Source organism: Myzus persicae, unplaced genomic scaffold, assembly GCF_001856785.1.
Source record: "Myzus persicae strain clone G006 unplaced genomic scaffold, MPER_G0061.0, whole genome shotgun sequence".
NCBI classification, from domain to species: domain Eukaryota; kingdom Metazoa; phylum Arthropoda; class Insecta; order Hemiptera; family Aphididae; genus Myzus; species Myzus persicae.
Window position 1 is genome coordinate 126,469 of NW_019101267.1, and position 18,591 is coordinate 145,059.

Consider the following 18,591-nt stretch of genomic DNA (forward strand, 5'->3'; position numbering starts at 1 on the left):
ATTAAACATGTAGCGTTCTTGACTGCGTCTTTCCTTTGTATTATTATATTATGTACCTTTAAAAAATTAAAACCGAAGGACCAAAAGCTATATTTTTGTAGTATTCTTGTAATTTTTGTAATATTCACAAACAAAAATCTGAAAAAAGTCATACAATAGATTCGATTTTTGATGATGATTGACATATTATTGCTCGTACGTCACACAAACAATACGTAATGTACATGTTTTTTTTGTTAAAGTTCATTTAACTTTGCTCTCCCGTTTCAAAGGTTAAGGATAACGGATTAAACGAATTATCACTTTTTTTTGTCATAGATAATATTATTTTTTTACTCGATTGAGGTTTTTTTTAAGTTTAGAGTAGAGAATTACACATTTTAGATAGTGCTGTCCTATTAGATGTTATTATAATTAGTATCGATCGAGTACATAATATTCACATTACACAATTACCGAGAATGTATATTTAAAACAATTTACTGTTTTTTTTTTCACCATAAATAATTATGATTATAATAATAATTAGTATAATTAGAACCCCGCTAGCCAATATATTAAAATGGTTGTAAAAAATACATCTCTGTGCTCTAGATTATATGTTAAAACAGTTATAAATATAATATGAGAAATGTAATTTTTTTCATCATAAGAGAAATATTTCTCGTAATAGTTTTTATATTAATTCTTACATATTATTAATATATTATTGTATATCTGTCCTACATACTACATACACGATACCCATTACACATGCCACATAAATACATAACTAGTGTGAAAAGCTTTGAACAGCCTTCCGAAACCGTTGAACCCATATAGTCCGAAAAATAAACTTATTGAGTCCAGATATTTTTTTTAAAAATAACATTTCCCTTTCTATTTTACATAGTCTTGGGTCAGTACACAATATTTAAAAAAATTGTAGATTGAGTATCAAATGCTAAACAATGTACATAATTACTTTCAATTAATTACATTTACACGTATCTATGGACATTGAGGTATGGTTTGAACTTTTAAATGTGAAAAACGTTATGGCACGAAAATTACATAAATGACGTACCTACAACAATTTTCTTTTAGACTACAAATTTCTTCAAATTACTGCATTTTAATTTTCAACATAATAGCTTACTTCAAGAACACTTATATTTTACTACGTTTGAGTGTTGGCCCTTAGATTATTGATATGCAATATTTTTTATGTAGATACCTATTAATTAAGTATTGTGTTTAATACAAACAAATTTTTATGGTAACTGGTACAGTTAATTTATCTTTAAATTCATTAACCATATGTCGTATACACATTAGTTTTGAACATGGTAGTAGACATTTAGATTGGTAGGTACGTTTCCCAAAGTCGTGGATATGACTAACGACTTGTCGTCGTTATACTTTTTAATATATACCTAAATATCACAATCCTATAAATATGCATTTAAGATTCTCTTATTTTGATTGAAGAAAAGAGTTAGTGACATAATATTGTTATATAAATTATTTAGTTATTGCTTAAAGAGAAGTGATCTGCAGTATCACTTATATAAACTAAGTATACTTTTAAATTTTATTATAGTTTATTTTAGAGTTAGGGCATATTACTGACAACCACGGATGGAGAATTTTGAAAAAATATCAGCAAGTGTAGTTTTAACCGAGATTTGCAGAGAAGTATAATAATATTATTTCTTCCGGAATACATTAAATTATAATATTGTACCTACTTAAAAATACTAAATATTAGAAAACACCAATATACTATGATCTGCTAGTGTAGCGAGACAAGCGGTCCAAATTTGACCTCTATCGTACACCGATCATGTCCGGATTTTTGTTGCTTTATTAAACTCACGTGAAAATTAAGTTATATCGTTAACGGCAATGAAATCTTAACGGGCATCGAGAATGGCGGTGGAATGCAGGAGCAGGGTAGTAAGTGCGTTGCGGATTTGATATCTATAATAATATATAATACAGCAGAGGAGCCACCTCATCACAGCTGCAGCAAGAGGGGATTAGGGCCGAATTTTATGGCCGGAGGTAATAAAGTAGCCCTCCTGTGTGATGTTTGCTTTTAATCTGGACCTTGGGTACGTCATCGATTAAGACAATAAACCGTTCGAGAGCTGATACTGCTGCATCACGTATGTCCTATAAATGAATATATATATATTATATATATTTATATAACAACCGTGTCGTCGCCGCCACCGCTCGTCGTCTACTACAACAGCCTCTGTTTGTTTTCTTACTCATCCGCAACCGGAACGCGTCTTTTTTCCTTACAATTAATTAATAAAATATATAAAACCGTATTTGGGACTTAATCAGGGCCGTCGATGTTTTTCTAACACATTTACGATTGGTCAACACACACACACACACACACACACACACACACACACACACACACATGTATAGTTTAATATATATATGATATAAATACATAAACGACTTTCGGACACACACTAAACGAAAGTCAACAGCAGGAAGTCGTATAATCCGTTTTAGTCGTCAAAATAAAATAATATTAATATTATTATTATTATTATTATTAATATCCGCACTTGAACGTTTCATCGCTCGTGATAAAAGAAACCATAATCAGCTCATCAAAATTGTCAAAATTGTATTTTTATTATAATAATGTAAATAATGTATAATATTATTATTACATCTTCGAAGTTTCAAATTGTTATTCCACCATACACGTAACTTTTGCAATGTAGTTTTGCACACCATACGAGCTCGTTTTGTGCATAAAAAAACATTATCCGAGGCTATTCCTGCAGTTTTTAAATAAATTGTTCGAGGTGATTGTTTCACAATAATGCCAAATAATTTTCAGTGACTCACGTCTTGTCGTTTGGCTAAGAAAAAAAAAAGAAATAAACAGTACTTAAATTAAAATTAGTTCAATATGCATTTAATAATATATATGTATTTAATTCGTAATACTATATGTAGCGTAAAGTACAATTAAATACAATTTCGTAACTAACTAAGAATTAATACCATTTAAATTTAATCATATAACGTTCGATTTATTTCGAAAAATGTAGAAAATAATAAAATATTTCTATCTATATATCTATAGCCTACCAACACTTTTTAAAGTTCATTGTTTTCATATTTGCTCATTGAGATTATGCATCACGCTTATTAATTTACACATTTTTGTTTTGGTGATCAATTTAATACATTAGTTTTTTTTTTATTGATCTAACATCGGAATTCAAGGCGACTATCAGTTTAATTTACATTTATATTTGATTAAAACTATACGGTTAGCTTGAACTGAGTCATATAATTTGATTTTCTTTAGGAAGTTATTATAATAGTTACCTATATTTGATTGGAAGTCCGGTTCCTGTCTGTCGTGGTAATATCATATCATCAGTTCCTAGGTACATTATATTTCCATGTAATAGGGTTTTCGTTATCCATTTAAAATAATTTAAATTTATAGATTGAAAAAATTAAAATCTCAGCTCTAAAATACATCTTTATAAAGCAATCAGTCGACAGATTAGGAAAGCGACATTCTGTTATGTGTGGCCGATCGAGATTTATCGACTGCAAGCACCGTGCACATATAACTATAAAACATAAATATTTTTTAAAGAATCGACTTTTATTCATCGCTGATCATATTATTCTATCGTCCGTCACTGTCCCTTACGACGTTTGTTTGTGTACAATAACAAAATTGAAATAATAACATTATAATATGCATGGATCCGGTGCAGCACATAATACATATGTAAATGTCGGTCCGCAGGAATGGTTTTTCTATTCTACGATAATGTACGTTATTGTGTACTAATATATAAACATATTATTAAATTTTATGTACACGTAAACACTACGTTGACAGAAGAAAAGTAACAGTGCGCCTTACTGATGTTCCTCCCCGCGGAGGGCGAAAACCAACCTTGAATTTGTTCTACTGACCCTTATATTATGTATATACAGCGTATTGTGCATACGTCATTAGGCCATCATTTACTTATATATATAAACATTTATATATATGCATACACGCACAAGGCACAACAATAACGGACCTTCAAACGAAAGTGATCCGTTGCAGCATATAAACACAAAATGTCGTGCAGAGACGATCGAAGGTTTCGCGTCATCTCGTTTTCACATTATCGGTGTTATATACGTTTTACACATTTATACAAACGATTTGTGAACTCAAGGGCACACATCAATCCCTTATTTTTATCGACCGTACAATAATTGGTTCAAGGATTATTATATACGTAACCGATCCAAGGGCATTTATTATGGACATATATATTGTATATGTGGCGTATGCCCTGCGTCATCGCATATCATTGCAACGTGTCCCATTACTATTGTTTGATTGTTGTTGATGTAATATATACATATACAGTAAATAATATTATCTGTTTACGCCCCAGTCATATACATAATAAATTAATATGTTTTCGGCCCACCCTTGTCCGACAATCATCCATTGAGTGGGCACATATAGCCATAGCTATAGGTGAATAATAAAAAGTACGTACAACGGTGTCCATTAATTTATTGTGTACCTTGCCTAATATAAGTCAAGTCAATGTACTAGTCAACATAAGTACACACATATAATATTATGTAAAATATGAATAGATAATATATATATATGTTTAATATCATAATATGGAACTATTGTGTGAGATCCAGATACATCTTGCGGTATGTATCAAGTTGAACGTGTTTTAACTTTGCAGCGTACCTACCTAAAAAAAATTGATCACTCATTCCACGACTATTCGCTTAAAGTTATTCATCGGCTTGGCCTGAAAACTTTAGCTGACCGAAAGCTTGAAGCTAATTCAACTTTTCTGAGGCTTATTGGTGGTCTAAGGTCTTATAGATTCTCCCGAATTATTAAAACAGATTAACTTTAGTCTCATCCATTCCATCACATGTATTTATTTTCCATACTTATATGGAACACTAGTTATGCAAAAAATCAATTGTCACATAGATTTATTACTGTAGCAAATAAGAATCCATTATGTGTTTACAATCTTCCATTGATTTGGAAATGTGCGTCTTGTCCCATATTGTAATAAAATAAAATAAAATATAAATTATTTGTTATAATATATAATTGTATATTATTTATAAAGATGAGTGTATATTATGAATATTATTTATAAAGATGAGTATATATTATGAATATTCACTATAAAGATGATGAGTATCTATTATGAATATTAATTAAATACACTGATTTATTCAGACTAAATTCGTATATAGGGTAAAAAATAAAAGCTTAATTTAACATCGCTATCGTTAGCGAAAGAGGCGTATAAAGAAATTCATAACGATATACTACTGCTAAGGTGCCTCTATTTCTATATTTTATCTTATGCATAGATTCAAGAATATCACATTATATATGATTATTATTTAAGCGAGTTTAATATATTAATAAATAATTATAAAATATTTAAATATACATAAAATCCACATAACAATCCACATAAAAAGTAGTATAAATAATGACTTTCAATTCTAACCTTTATGTTAACCCAAAAATAAATAATGAATCTTTACATCAATGACCTAAACATTTTTATAAGTCAGCTGAATAACCAAAGATCCTATCATTAGTTTAAATTAAAAGCTTCTGATGGCATTACGGGGGGGGGGGCTTAACTCAATAGATAAAACAATAATAGTTTACAAGTAAGACTCAAAAGAGACTAGGAAAATTAGATTTTAATTTGTTTATATTTTAATATTTTAAACAATATTGTAATCGTCTGTAATGAATACTGATTTTCAGACTGTTTCTATTTCTTATCATCTTGAACCCCTTTTGCCATTATACATACATATTTAAATTAAAGGTTACCATACATATGATTACAAGAAATAAAGATGTTTTACCAAAAATATAAGCAAGAACATGACGACCTCTGCATTAAATAGTTGAACATTTGTTTGAAGAAATCTCATAAAATCTCATAGGTACATTTTGTCATTTTAACTATTTGCTCAAGAAATTTGGCATTTTAATACCTACTATATAATAAATAATGTGATATTATACTGGTAATTTAAGTATAACTTATTAGTGTTATTACTTAGGCATGTATCGTATGCGATAAGATTAATTTATAATTAAGAAATAGATATTTCCTTCATCCTTGTAATAAATAAACACAATAACTCGAATCACCTACTTTTATTAGGTACTAGTAATAGGTCAACAAAAATATTTTTCACGTATTTTGGTATATTAGTTAGATTTGGATATTATTGAGATTTATACAGGTAAGACGACTGTTGGCCTATAAAGTAATACCACTCATACCTTTAATCTATACATCGATATTCAGTTTTATGTATCAACATAACTTTGGTATACAAATGTGCCTTTACCTTCAGTTTATTTTTACATTTAAAAAGTTCCATGTAGTTATAGCATTAGTAACAACTAACAGCTATAGATTGTATTATCGTAATAGGTCGGTATAATAAATAAGCTTTCATATGGAACTCAATCAGAAATAGGTGCATAGTTAGGATGGTTAGGTCATGCTGAAATAAAACCATTGTGTAAAATACTAAATAAAAAATTCCTATTATAATATAATAATATTGATATGCGAGAAGAAAATTAATTTAACACGCCATCGCTTAAACATCAGCAATAAAATAGGAAATCCAAAAAAGTACATGGCACCTACATGAAAGTAATACCAAGGTGTAATAATAAATACCCTTAGTCAATGTTTTTCATACATAATATATAATATTCGCCATGTGCAACTGCATCACACTTTGCATTGGTCACGGTCAAAGATTTTAATTGGTTACATAACATCACGTGTATGGGTATATAAGTAAACAATATATTGCGTAAAAAATGAAATTAATCGAGACCACCAATCACTATAATCATCACACGAGACGTATAATATACAATTAATAAAATGAAAATTTATGTGGGATTCTATTAAATGAATATAATGTTCGAGTGCATTCGATTAGTTGCATTGAAATAGATACATGTGTAGGTATACGTCATACGTCATACTATATAAATATATATGTGTGATTACAAATACAAATAAATACGACTAACAAGACGTTTGCCAACTTTAGGCTGTATCGGCCGTTCTTGAGTCGTCACGAAAATCGTGTAATAGACGCTTTGTTTTTTAGTTATGTTTTAAAAACCGTTTATTTCTCAGAACCGAAATGACTTAGAGGTATTCATTGAGAGAAAAACACACGTTTTTTAGATTCCGTGTAGTTAATAGTTTTATATTTTAAAGCCAACTGGTACTTATGTTTGCGAATGAATTGTCTTAAAATAATTTAAAAACGTGCATGTTATTTTTTTCTCCGATAGGTAGGTATGAACTAATAATAATAGACGTGCATAAGTATTAAGTACAGCTGTGCATAATCATTATTATATAAAGGTTTACTCAATACTTTTGGCAATTTCCGTAGATTCTTTCACTTTAATTCTATACAATTTAACCATCGTTTATATTATATTACATTATTTATGTATAGCTACACTGGTGCACTGCACACAGACATATAGAAAGTTTATGATTGCAGTTGTAGTAAACCATAGGTGGGTTAGTACTTAGTTACTTTACCTATATTTGGCAGGATGAAATGTATTATAAAACTATATGTACCTAATACAAAAATACAATTTCACATGGCCAATATAATATTATATTTATAGTATTTTTTATTGTTAAATAATTAATGCCTCTGCTTCCGAGTTGACCATATTATACATATATACACTATAGTACGTAAATTATTGATAATTTATTATTATTAGTTCTTATAATTGTTTGTTACTTTTAAGAATCCCCTTTAAACAATAATAATGCAGGATCGAATCGAGCGATGTACCATAAACTAATTTAATATATTTATACATAATTAAATAAGTAACCCTTAATACATTTCTTTTAACTTTCTCGTATAGAATTATAATAAGTTATATTCTATATTTTAAGTTGGTTATCAAAATATATAACGTAACTGGTGCCTGCAGAAGCCTCTGCGAGTCTTGCCAATTTGCACCGATGGCTATAAACTAACAACATTTAATTGTATACTCAATTTTATACCAAACATTTAACAAAATAGAACTACGTACTAGCCACTACAATTATATTGCATAGTAAGTAAAATGCTATTTTGATCTAATTTACGTAAAATGATCTTAAAATAAATATTAAAAATTATTGTGATACAATATGATAATATGATAACAAAAGCAGCCTGGTATAATGCCTGCCCTTTTACAAAAACTAGTATTTCAACCAGACTCAACTGGTAATAAAGCTGTCAAACTCAATAATCGTTCTACCCCTATCCACTCCCAACTCGAATATAATAAATAAAAACATATTATCAATCGACAATCATACACCTATATCAACCAATAGTGAGAGTTAATAATTTAAAATAGAAATGGATCACAGAAGCGCCCAAAATATGTTTATGTGTAATTGTCGCTAAGCACTATAAACTCGTTTGCTGATATCCAACAGTTGACTAAAAACAAAAAATTACCATGAAGTGAAGTTTCTAGTGAATTTATAATAACATTTGCAGACGTCTTTCGGGAGATGTTTGTGAAGGTGTATTTTTTGTTCGGCTATTGATTGGTTCGTATAGAATTCCACTTATTTTGTTCGTTTATCATGTAATACATTAATACTGTTAAACTAATTAAGAAAATACCTATGAATGATACGATATGTTACAATTATTTACATCAAAAGTATTATAAGTGGTAACTGTAGGTAAACGTTCATAACACCTATTTATATTTTATTCGTGCAAATCAAATTTGGAGACGATGGGTATTTTCACATAGGAAAATTTGAAATCATGTGTTATTTTAGTAGCCAATAGGTTAGAACCTGACTACGACTTGGTTATAGACTTTATTTATTATAATTTATAAGATTGTATGTATACAAAAAAATCTGTTTGATTATTGAAATATCCGACCACGAATACGGTAATATTTTTGTTAGTTTTAGTCTCTATAGTGGACTCCAGATATGTACGTAGGCACAAATCCACGAATCAACTTCGGGGATTTATATAATATAGATCAGGGGTGGCCAAACTTTTTTTCTACTAAAAATATACTTCACCTTGGAAGATCGACTTTCATAGAAACATTTTTTACTATAGAATTTTCTATATTATAGATCATATTAATATAGTATATAAGAGTTTAGAAAAAACTATTGTGTTTCGATTTTCATAACTTATTTCGTCGATCTTAACATTGATAATATGACTGATTCACCGGGACTGATTTGACGGCTGTAGACTGCAGTGCAAATAAAGGCCCCAAGGTTAGTTGGCACTAGAATGAATTATCGGTAATATTTATTGATGACTAATAGATATTTTTAAGATAATTTGGTATTAAATATTAATAATTTATAGTTATCTCTACAGTAAAAATGAAATGCTGTCTGTTGTTAACCATATCAATCAAGAAAAGATGGACTGATTTGAATCATTTCCTATTTCAAAATGTGTATAATATGTTAATATTCCGATAGAGGATTTAGGAGGAAAAAATTAAAAAAGTCGTTCAGAAAATTGGAAATTTTTTCCGTGTGTCGTGTCCTGTCGATCAAATCGTATTATGATTGGACATTACTTTTTTGGTATTTTGGCAACACACGACGTAGCTGTGAATCCAGCTTTAGGGGATTTTTAGGTATAGTTTATTTTTCAATCTCTAGGTACCTCTATCCAGGTAGCCTCAGTGTGTCTCACTCAAAATTTTTTTTAGCTCTTGGAAAAAAAATATTATTTGTTTATTAATAGTATAGGTATTTCATTAGTTATATTATATTATATAACTATTATAATAATTAGTAAAAATATGGTATACATAATAATTGTTTACAATTATATTTACAAAGAAAAAACAAATCGTTGGCACGAGCAGCGCCTGGTGAGACAGTATAAGTTAGTTCTCAATAATTATAGTAAACAATAATAGTTTTATTATATGATATGAATTTGCTATCGACAATTGCATTGCCTAGACCGATTGTTTTCATACATTCATCCAGATATCCAGGGTTCATACATGGATGGACATAAAATCAATTGCCACCAAGGCCCCTAAGCCCTAAGGAATACCGTTAAGTACATTCCCTCGATATTCAACAGTCCTGTTAATACGGGCATTGGACATGCGTAGGCGCAAACAAAAACATACAACATGCAAGAAAACAATACAAATTCTATCATTCACGAAGAATACCTAATAGGTCAGCATTAGCAAAGCAACAGTTGAGCCTCGTTAAAATTGTAATTATATTTTTGACGTACAGAGGAGCGAGACGAGAACGCCATAATAATCGAGCATAAACTTTGAAATCGACCTTGGTAGAGGCAGTATTTTAATGAAAAATAAAATATTGCAAATACATATTTATGAGAATTGTACTCGTGTATAAATACGTAGCTGGTCGCAAGATATTACCGCTCGTTAAGTTTGCCTCAAAGTGTACATAAATAATATTATAACAAATTATATTTTATGTTATATGTACCTGTAACCTATCTTTATAATATAAAAATTATACAAATATAATTAGCATATAATAATACAACCAATACGGGATCGAAACCAGTCTTATTCTGGGTCCTTTAAATCCAAAAACATTATAACTTAATCGTGATATAGGTTCTTTTTTTTTGTAATTGGGCATACCTAGTTAGATTAAATTTAAATTTTCTTAGGCCTTACTTCATTCAAATGCTATAGACTGTAACTTGTAAGAAAACTCAATAAAATAAAAGTTTAAAACGTCTGAATAGAATTTAGGCTCTAAGTACACTTTTTCCGATAAAACTATGCGTGATAGGTGTTTTGTGACCTACAAACTACAAATATAATAAATTATTATACATATTATATCCAAATCGTAAATCGGTTTCTCTGTTTGTTCAATAATATTCTAATAATACAATGCGTAGTGATAGCTATATAATACAACACCTACACTATACCTACATAATATTATCAGAGACGTGCACACGATGATGATGTCGACGTCGCGATTTCTCCTGACGGTGATGGTAATTTTGGTGTCTTCGGCCGCGGCGGTGGTGTCGTACTGCCCGCCGCATCTAGAGCTCCAAGACAGCCATCTCGTGAAGAACCAGTTGAAGGCTCAGCGGGAAAGCGGGAAAGCGGACGACGGCCTCGCGGTGGCGTACTTACCGGCCTACGTGATCCCTGACGGGTCGCCGGTGGACCCGTGCGTGACATGCCGGCCTCGCCGGACCACGCACAATTGCCGGCGAAACACCGGGGATGGGTGTCCGGGTCGATCGAGCCCGACGTGCACAACGAAACGTTGCAGTTCATCCCCATCCCCGACCGGATCTATGAAACGCTTGAGCAGTTCCACGTCGAATACTCGTCCTGCTACTGCTTCCCTGTCCTCCGGCGCCGAAGACACGACGAAAAGCAGCCCTCCTGCATCCATCACCAGCGTCCAACCAGACCGGAATGAACCGTAACGTTTCGTATCCAACGTGATAAACTGATAAATAACTCAAAACTTTCTTTATATTATTACATTCATTGTAATATATATGTATTATGTGTAGATGACTAAAATAATGTATATATTGTTTTCATACATATCAATAATCATAATCTTGTTGGAAAAGCGTTGGTTTTTAATTTTTTTTAAATATATATGCATATATTTGCATAGACAGCCAGACGGGGTGTTGGGGGTGAATCTAAGTTCATATTATTACAAAAAGTTGAAAGTAGGTAACCTCTCTGCTGTACAGACGGTACGTACAGTAGGTAGGTATCGAGTACTCGAGTGTAAACCTCGTCATTGAGTAGGTACCGAAGTAATAATACATACATTATAATTTTAATTCAATAATAAATTATTAAAATTTTTTATGAATTTATAACTACAAAATGATCTGTGCATTTTCATGATTTTATCGAATTTCATAAAAATTTTGAACTTTAAACGTTTATAAAAAAATATTGGACAACTTGAAACTTGCATTACATTTTTGAGGTTTAAAATTTTTGAAACAGTCAAAAACGTTTTTTCAACATTTAAAAGTAATAAATTCAAAATATTAAATGTTTATATCTAAAAAAAATGGTCAAAATATTTTGATAATTGTATCATATTATGAGGAAATCATAATAATATGTTAGGTGACAATTTCAAGTATCAACGGTTATTCGTTTTTGAATTACACCAAAAAAACCAAAAGTGGTTTTAACGAATACTGGATTTGTATCAAAGATTTTTGCTTTTCCCTGTTATTTTCAAAAGTTGTGGGAATTTTTTCATTTTAACCAACCGAAGTACCAACTAGATTCAATTTCCTACCAAATGGCAAAAACCAACTCAAAATCGAAAATTATAACATTTGTAATGCCTAAAAAGTGATAACAGACGGAAAAAATTTCATTATTGTGAAATAAAAAACATTTTAACCCATTTTTTGTTGATTTTACACTGATGTCATTCTTTATATTCAGAATTTTCTAGTGAAATCTTATAAAATTATGAAAAACATTACCATTGAGAAATTAATAAGATCACTACAGAAGCACCTAGCGCACTCTTGTTTGTTAATTGGGATTACGAGTGCGTGAAATGGATCGTTAATTGTCCGTTAGATCGCACTGCATTAACCATTCCTAAAAGAAAGGTGTTTTAAATTTGGTTTTAGGCAACTGATAGGTACCTAATATTAATTACATAATTTTGATTTTTTGAAATGCCGGTATGTAGATACCAATAAACTAAAATAAGTTATTTTATTATTGTGACACATATTTTATTTAAGCATTCTAGATGTTAAGACCATCTTCTTGCTTATTATTATTCTATTTATATTAGTACTTTATTAATCCTAATACGTAGGTAGGCATATGCTAAATATTAATACCCACTAGCTCAACATTTGAAGGAGCCGCCGCTTCATTAGAGCAATGCCATTGGAATGGACCATAATTGATGAACAAAAATTGTTTTTAACGTCACAGTTTTTTAAAGTATATTTTAATGATTTATGTGTTGAAAACTCAATACAAAAGAAATAAATCAATAATTTTATTGTTCAAATCAACTAAATAATCTCTTAATAAAATAATATTAATTACAAAATAGTGATTTGTTACATTTTTCAATTTCTTTTACAATAAAACCACCTTGTACATCTATATCCTCGATGAATGCATCTAAATTAAATTCAACTTGTTTTGTACTATTTGATGACTTGTGTAATTTTTGACCATTGACATTAGTTACCTACAAACCAAAAATATTAACTTCAACATGAAATAGTTAATACAACTCAAATAATATTTTAGCAATTACCTTAAAGTCAATTTTTTTGAATACATTAGGCTTAAAAACAACTCCGATTATATTGCCTCCATATGTGTCATGAAAGAACAACGCATACTCAGAATAGCTATCCTAAAATTAATAATTAATAATTTTAATAAAAATCATTGATGTAAATTTTCCCAATACATACTCTTAGCACATTTAATAACTCTTGAACTGGATTTAACCCAACAATTGGTATTTTCTCATTATCTTCAGGTGGTTCTAATGTGTAAATTTTTGCCATTTTAGCATCGACTGCCATATGTCTTAGAGGATTCATTATGTTTCTTAGCCGAATTACTATATCATATTTTTCTAACGAAGGCCTAAATATTTGCTATTCAATACAAAAAAAAAACCATGATTAAATCATTTTTTTTCTAATATATTTAATAAGCAATTACTTTAAAATTTTCTACAGTGCCATTTTTTAATAAGCTTTCTTCAGCTATATCTAAAGCTTTTCTAGACAAATGCATAAGACGAGCAAGTATTGTGAATGAAGGGCTTTCTTTTGTCCAAGCTGTACCATCTAAGTCATAAGGTGTAACTAGTAACATTGCAGGTCTTGAAGACATTTTTTGTTGGCTTGCAATAGAACATTCCAGAGATGAAATATGATCTTCTAAATTAATAAAATGGATATTAACTATCATAGTGTTAAGATTTTGTTAATATAAAATAATTAAGTACTTGGAATATCATTATTGAAATTGATAACGATAAATTCTCTAAACCAGTCAGTTGTTGCTAATTTGCGTAAAAAGTGCAGCAAACCAATAGTTGGTTGACAGGTTACTTTAAATGGCTCTGGCTGTAAGAAGTAGCTAGCCACTAGCAATTCAATACACATTTCTGGGAAATGAAAATTATCAATTAACTGACTCCTAAGCCATCGTTTAGCTAAACAGCAAGTAGGTCCATAAGATGGATATTGAGCGCTTAGACTAAAAACAAACAACTTGTATTAGGTTTTAAAAAATATAAAGCTAAGTTTTAATTACCCGTGCAATGAACTTGTTAATGTTGGTAATTGCACCATTGATCTTTCTAAATTCAGTGACTCTTCAGTATCTCTATACCGGATCATACCATCTGGCATGAGTTCTTTTTTAATAAGTGATATTTCACCAGGATAATAAATACGAAAACGAAAAACAAAACCATTCTAAAAGTAATTTATAAATTATCAAATATAATCAGTATAATTAAAGATAATATTTAGAACATACTTTCATAATGTCTATATGATCAACAAATGGTTGAGAAGTTAAATTACAATCCTTATTTAACCGTGCTGCTAGATTTATATAAAAAGCTGTTATCATTCTTCTAACGGCATTTAGTTCATTAGGCCATTTTCCACTGGATGCAAATTGTAATACTCCTAAATTTCAAATAGTTTAATGAGAGTTATATTTAATTCAGATTTACCCACCTTCAATTGGTTCAACAAGCCCAGGTGCTATTTTAATTTCCTCATCTGTTGGTGCCATTATACAATTTCCTTTAGTTTTCCTTTGTTTTTTATTGTCGACATGAGTTCTGGATAATGGAGGTATAACATCAGCATATCTCAACACGGGTGATATTCCTTGTACTGAGCTCACAGTTAAAGGTAATCCTTCAAGTTGACGAATTAATTTTCCCACATCATTGAAATTATCAATACAACATAAACTTGCAGCTTCTCCAGTACCATAATCAAATCCAATCGGCACTACCTGAAATTATAAAAATTGATAGAATTTGATAAGAATTCACAATAATCTGCTAAGTACAAAGAAAAAAAAATTGGGGAGGGAGGGAAGATATGGGTTATTAATGTTTATTAATTAAATTACTATTTTAATGTTTAAATTTATAAACAAAAGATACTTGTTTTAAAGTTTATGGGGCATTAAACCCAGTATGTGCCACAATGCTAACATTATCTTAGGACGAATTAGAAGAAACAAAGATATTGTTGCAATATGAAATTAAAATTAAAATAGTTATACAGATGTTGATAAGTTGATATATACTCACAAATGGGTTCTCCAAAACTGATTCTGCTTGATCCGCAATATAAATAAATTTTTCTGAAGAAATTGATAATTTATGTAAAAATACATAATGCACAATATCTCTGACTATACAACGCTTTTTGCTAATAGCTACTTTACTATCAGACCATACAACTGCTTCGCAAACATCTCCATCTTTAAAACGTCTTAATTGAGACTTCTCACCCCAAAATGAGCGAAATTCTTTAGCCTACAGTTAATAACATATATTATATACTTACATTAATGTAAATTATAGTACTTTATAAAATACTACCTCGGGTAAATTTGCAATTGGACCACGTTCAACTACTGAATTAGCTTTTTGAGTATTTAACTTTAAGCCAATTAAAAAATTTCTAAATGGTTCTTGAGTTTTCCCAACAGCAACAGGGTCTTGAAAAACATTGAAGCACATTTCTGCAATGCGATCACCAAGACTGGAGAGCAATAAAGGTTCTATAACGTGCTGGAATTGCAAGGCCAAATCTTCTCTTAAATCCAATTTTAATTTTTTATCACCGTGCTGACTAACTATATCTTTTACTACCTTAATGTCATTGAAACTAAAATAAATTATAATTATGATTATTGAAAGTATATTAATAAACACTTATGAGTTATGAGTATGTATAACTACTTGATAAGATGATCAAACTGTTGAAGAAAAGAAGCTTTGGTTAAAAACAAACATGGGAACGAATTCATATTTGAGTTATCTAACATTTCTACAGCAAAATTACATTCATTTTTAATCTGCAAAAATAAATAAATAATGATGACAGTTAAAAATAAATTAAATTTTAAATTTAACTTACATGGATATAGTTAGATTTGAAAACATTAGCACACAAATTCAAATACCCTGAAGAATCAACAAATACAACTTGAAATGACGAGTGAAAATCGGTCATTAAAGGTAACTTAGCATCCTTTTTACTCTCATTATCGACTAAAGTAATTCCATCACTAAGCCAATTAGATTGTCCTAAAAAAAAAAAATTGAATCTTCAATTTTAAATTATTTTAAAAAACTAACGTACCGAAATTTAGCCAAACATTTCTTATTATTTGATAGCTACTCATAAATTTGTTTATTTTATGTTTTTTAAACAAATACACTACATACATAGATAATATATGGTTAGTGATATTTCCAATCCCCTAAAAATGAAATAATATAAATACATTTTTAAATTATTAACCATATAATATAAATAAAGATTATATACTCACTCCAAGATTTCTTTGTACAAGCCAAATTTTTAACAAAATCAAAGCATCTTGAACATTTTGATTGATATCAAAGATTTCTTTCAACAAAATTTCACTTTCATCCATTACTAAATCTTGTAAAATTAGTGAATTGTAATAAGGTGTTGAATTATTTTTTGAATCTATATTACCTATAAATTTTTAGGCAATTTTTAGATTTCATCTTTAAAAATATAATATAATATAATATTTATTCAAATTACCATTCTCTACACTTGTATTAAAATACCATTGACAATTAATATTGTTGGTATTTGGAGAAAACTTATGTAAACTGTATATATCTTTTTCGGGAACAACTCGTAAACAAAAGCAGCACTTTTTACCTAATGTACCAATTGGTTTTACAATAAGCGTAGGTAAATAATATGAATGACTCCCAAAAGAAAATTGTACATCATTGTCAATCATAAATGGTATTTTCATTAATTCTTTAGCAAGGCAGTGCAAGTAAAAAGCCTTTTTGCGTAGATATTTTTCATCAGCATAGTCTTTTTTATGGAAAAATGTCTAAATAATTCATTAACATTAATACAACTAATAATATGGGTATTAAATAATGTGTTATATACTTACTTTTCCCATTACAATTGATACATCAACTTTAATTAATGGCATTAAAGAAGTTCCTAAAGAATGAGAACCAACAATTTTTACAGAACATGGCTTGGTAAAACGAAAAGTTCCATCAGTATTATGTTTGGGATTTAAATGGAATGGTGTATTCATTTCAGATGTATTCATATTTGATAATAATTCCTGAAAGCAAACATTAGTAAATATTAATTCAGATAAAAATCGACTACAGAGAAACAGAAAGTATTTTCACAATTTGTATTCTAAATCTTTTTGACTGGATTTTTTGGTAATAGAAAATGTTTAAACCAAACCAACTATAATAGATTTGTAGATACCAAAGTTATAGTAATTTTAATATTAAATTAAGGTTTTTTAGAAAATTCTTAATAAGTAATGTTCAATCAGTTCAGCCTCAAAAATATTCAATCAAATAAAATTACTATAACAGTGATATGGAAAAAAATTACACTAGGATTGCAGACAAACTGTATTATATTAAACTTTATTAGTATGTCTCACACAATAAAAACCAGATATCTAATTTGTTTTGAGTTTCTACTGAAAAATATAATAAGTGCCTCGCCTAATGGTTAGTGTCATTGTGTCAATATGGTAAAAGGATTATTTAAATACGAGGTAAGATGTAAAAATAAATTTTTCAAGACAAATTTCACTGGGTAGTAGTAACTCAGAAAATGTACTTTTTTATAATCTGTGGTGTCCATATCTTGTAAAACAGCTATGCTAAACTTATTGAACCATTCTTGAATTTTGTCTAAAGTAGATTGTTTCGGTTTTACTTCTTTCAACATTTCATCAATTTGCATTCGAAACATATTTGACAAGAAAAGGTTTTCAGTTTCCCGAAGCTTATTCAACTCTTCAGCTGTAGGTGGCTTAATCCTCTTTCCTCCGTCAGGGTTTTGTTTCTTTTTCCGTTTCTTGCCAAACTCGTCGCCGGTGGTGGGCTCCATCATTGGGACGGTGTCCAAAGTCATAATGAGAAAGTCAACTGATGGTCTTTAAGGGTGAAGTCAGCAACTGAGCCTCTTAGAACAATACTGCCGAATCGCAGGCCTGTTGGAAAAGTTAAAAGCGCAAGTGCACGTGCACGTGTTTACACCAAGTATTCTTGACTATTTCACGGTCTTCGCGGGCACATGGCACATTTCCACGGTTTGATGTTTTGTTGATAACAAACGAAAACAAATGATAAAATGTTTATTAAACGATAACAGTAATAT

General features: G+C 29.7%; 2 protein-coding genes across 2 annotated transcripts; one reads left to right on the forward strand and one right to left on the reverse strand.

The window, feature by feature from the left end:
- The first annotated feature begins 1,911 nt into the window (after window positions 1-1,911).
- LOC111028465 lies at window positions 1,912-11,587 on the forward strand. The gene is made up of 2 exons (XM_022307110.1): window positions 1,912-1,938; window positions 11,044-11,587. Exons 1-2 carry the CDS (start codon window positions 1,912-1,914, stop codon window positions 11,584-11,586), a joined length of 570 nt encoding a protein of 189 aa, XP_022162802.1. The 3' UTR covers window position 11,587.
- A 1,566-nt stretch (window positions 11,588-13,153) lies between these two features.
- On the reverse strand, window positions 13,154-18,345 carry LOC111028491 (nucleolar protein 6). Its single transcript, XM_022307146.1, has 17 exons — window positions 18,049-18,345; window positions 17,345-17,527; window positions 16,972-17,278; window positions 16,730-16,899; window positions 16,537-16,657; window positions 16,312-16,481; window positions 16,134-16,249; window positions 15,771-16,059; window positions 15,477-15,704; window positions 14,887-15,172; window positions 14,681-14,835; window positions 14,453-14,616; window positions 14,142-14,395; window positions 13,853-14,073; window positions 13,597-13,785; window positions 13,434-13,535; window positions 13,154-13,364 (listed from the first exon to the last, which is right to left on the reverse strand). Exons 1-17 carry the CDS (start codon window positions 18,343-18,345, stop codon window positions 13,209-13,211), a joined length of 3,408 nt encoding a protein of 1,135 aa, XP_022162838.1. The 3' UTR covers window positions 13,154-13,208.
- Between the last annotated feature and the right edge of the window lie 246 nt (window positions 18,346-18,591).

Coding starts and splice junctions, on each gene's coding strand:
- LOC111028465 (XM_022307110.1), top strand. CDS start 1,912: ATGGCGGTGGAATGCAGGAGCAGGGTA. Junction 1,939..11,043: donor TGGAATGCAGGAGCAGGGTA/GTAAGTGCGTTG, acceptor GCGTAGTGATAG/CTATATAATACAACACCTAC.
- LOC111028491 (XM_022307146.1), bottom strand. CDS start 18,345: ATGACTTTGGACACCGTCCCAATGATGGAGCCCACCACCGGCGACGAG. Junction 16,900..16,971: donor TAATACAAGTGTAGAGAATG/GTAATTTGAATA, acceptor AAAAATTTATAG/GTAATATAGATTCAAAAAAT. Junction 16,482..16,536: donor AAATGTTTGGCTAAATTTCG/GTACGTTAGTTT, acceptor TTTTTTTTTTAG/GACAATCTAATTGGCTTAGT.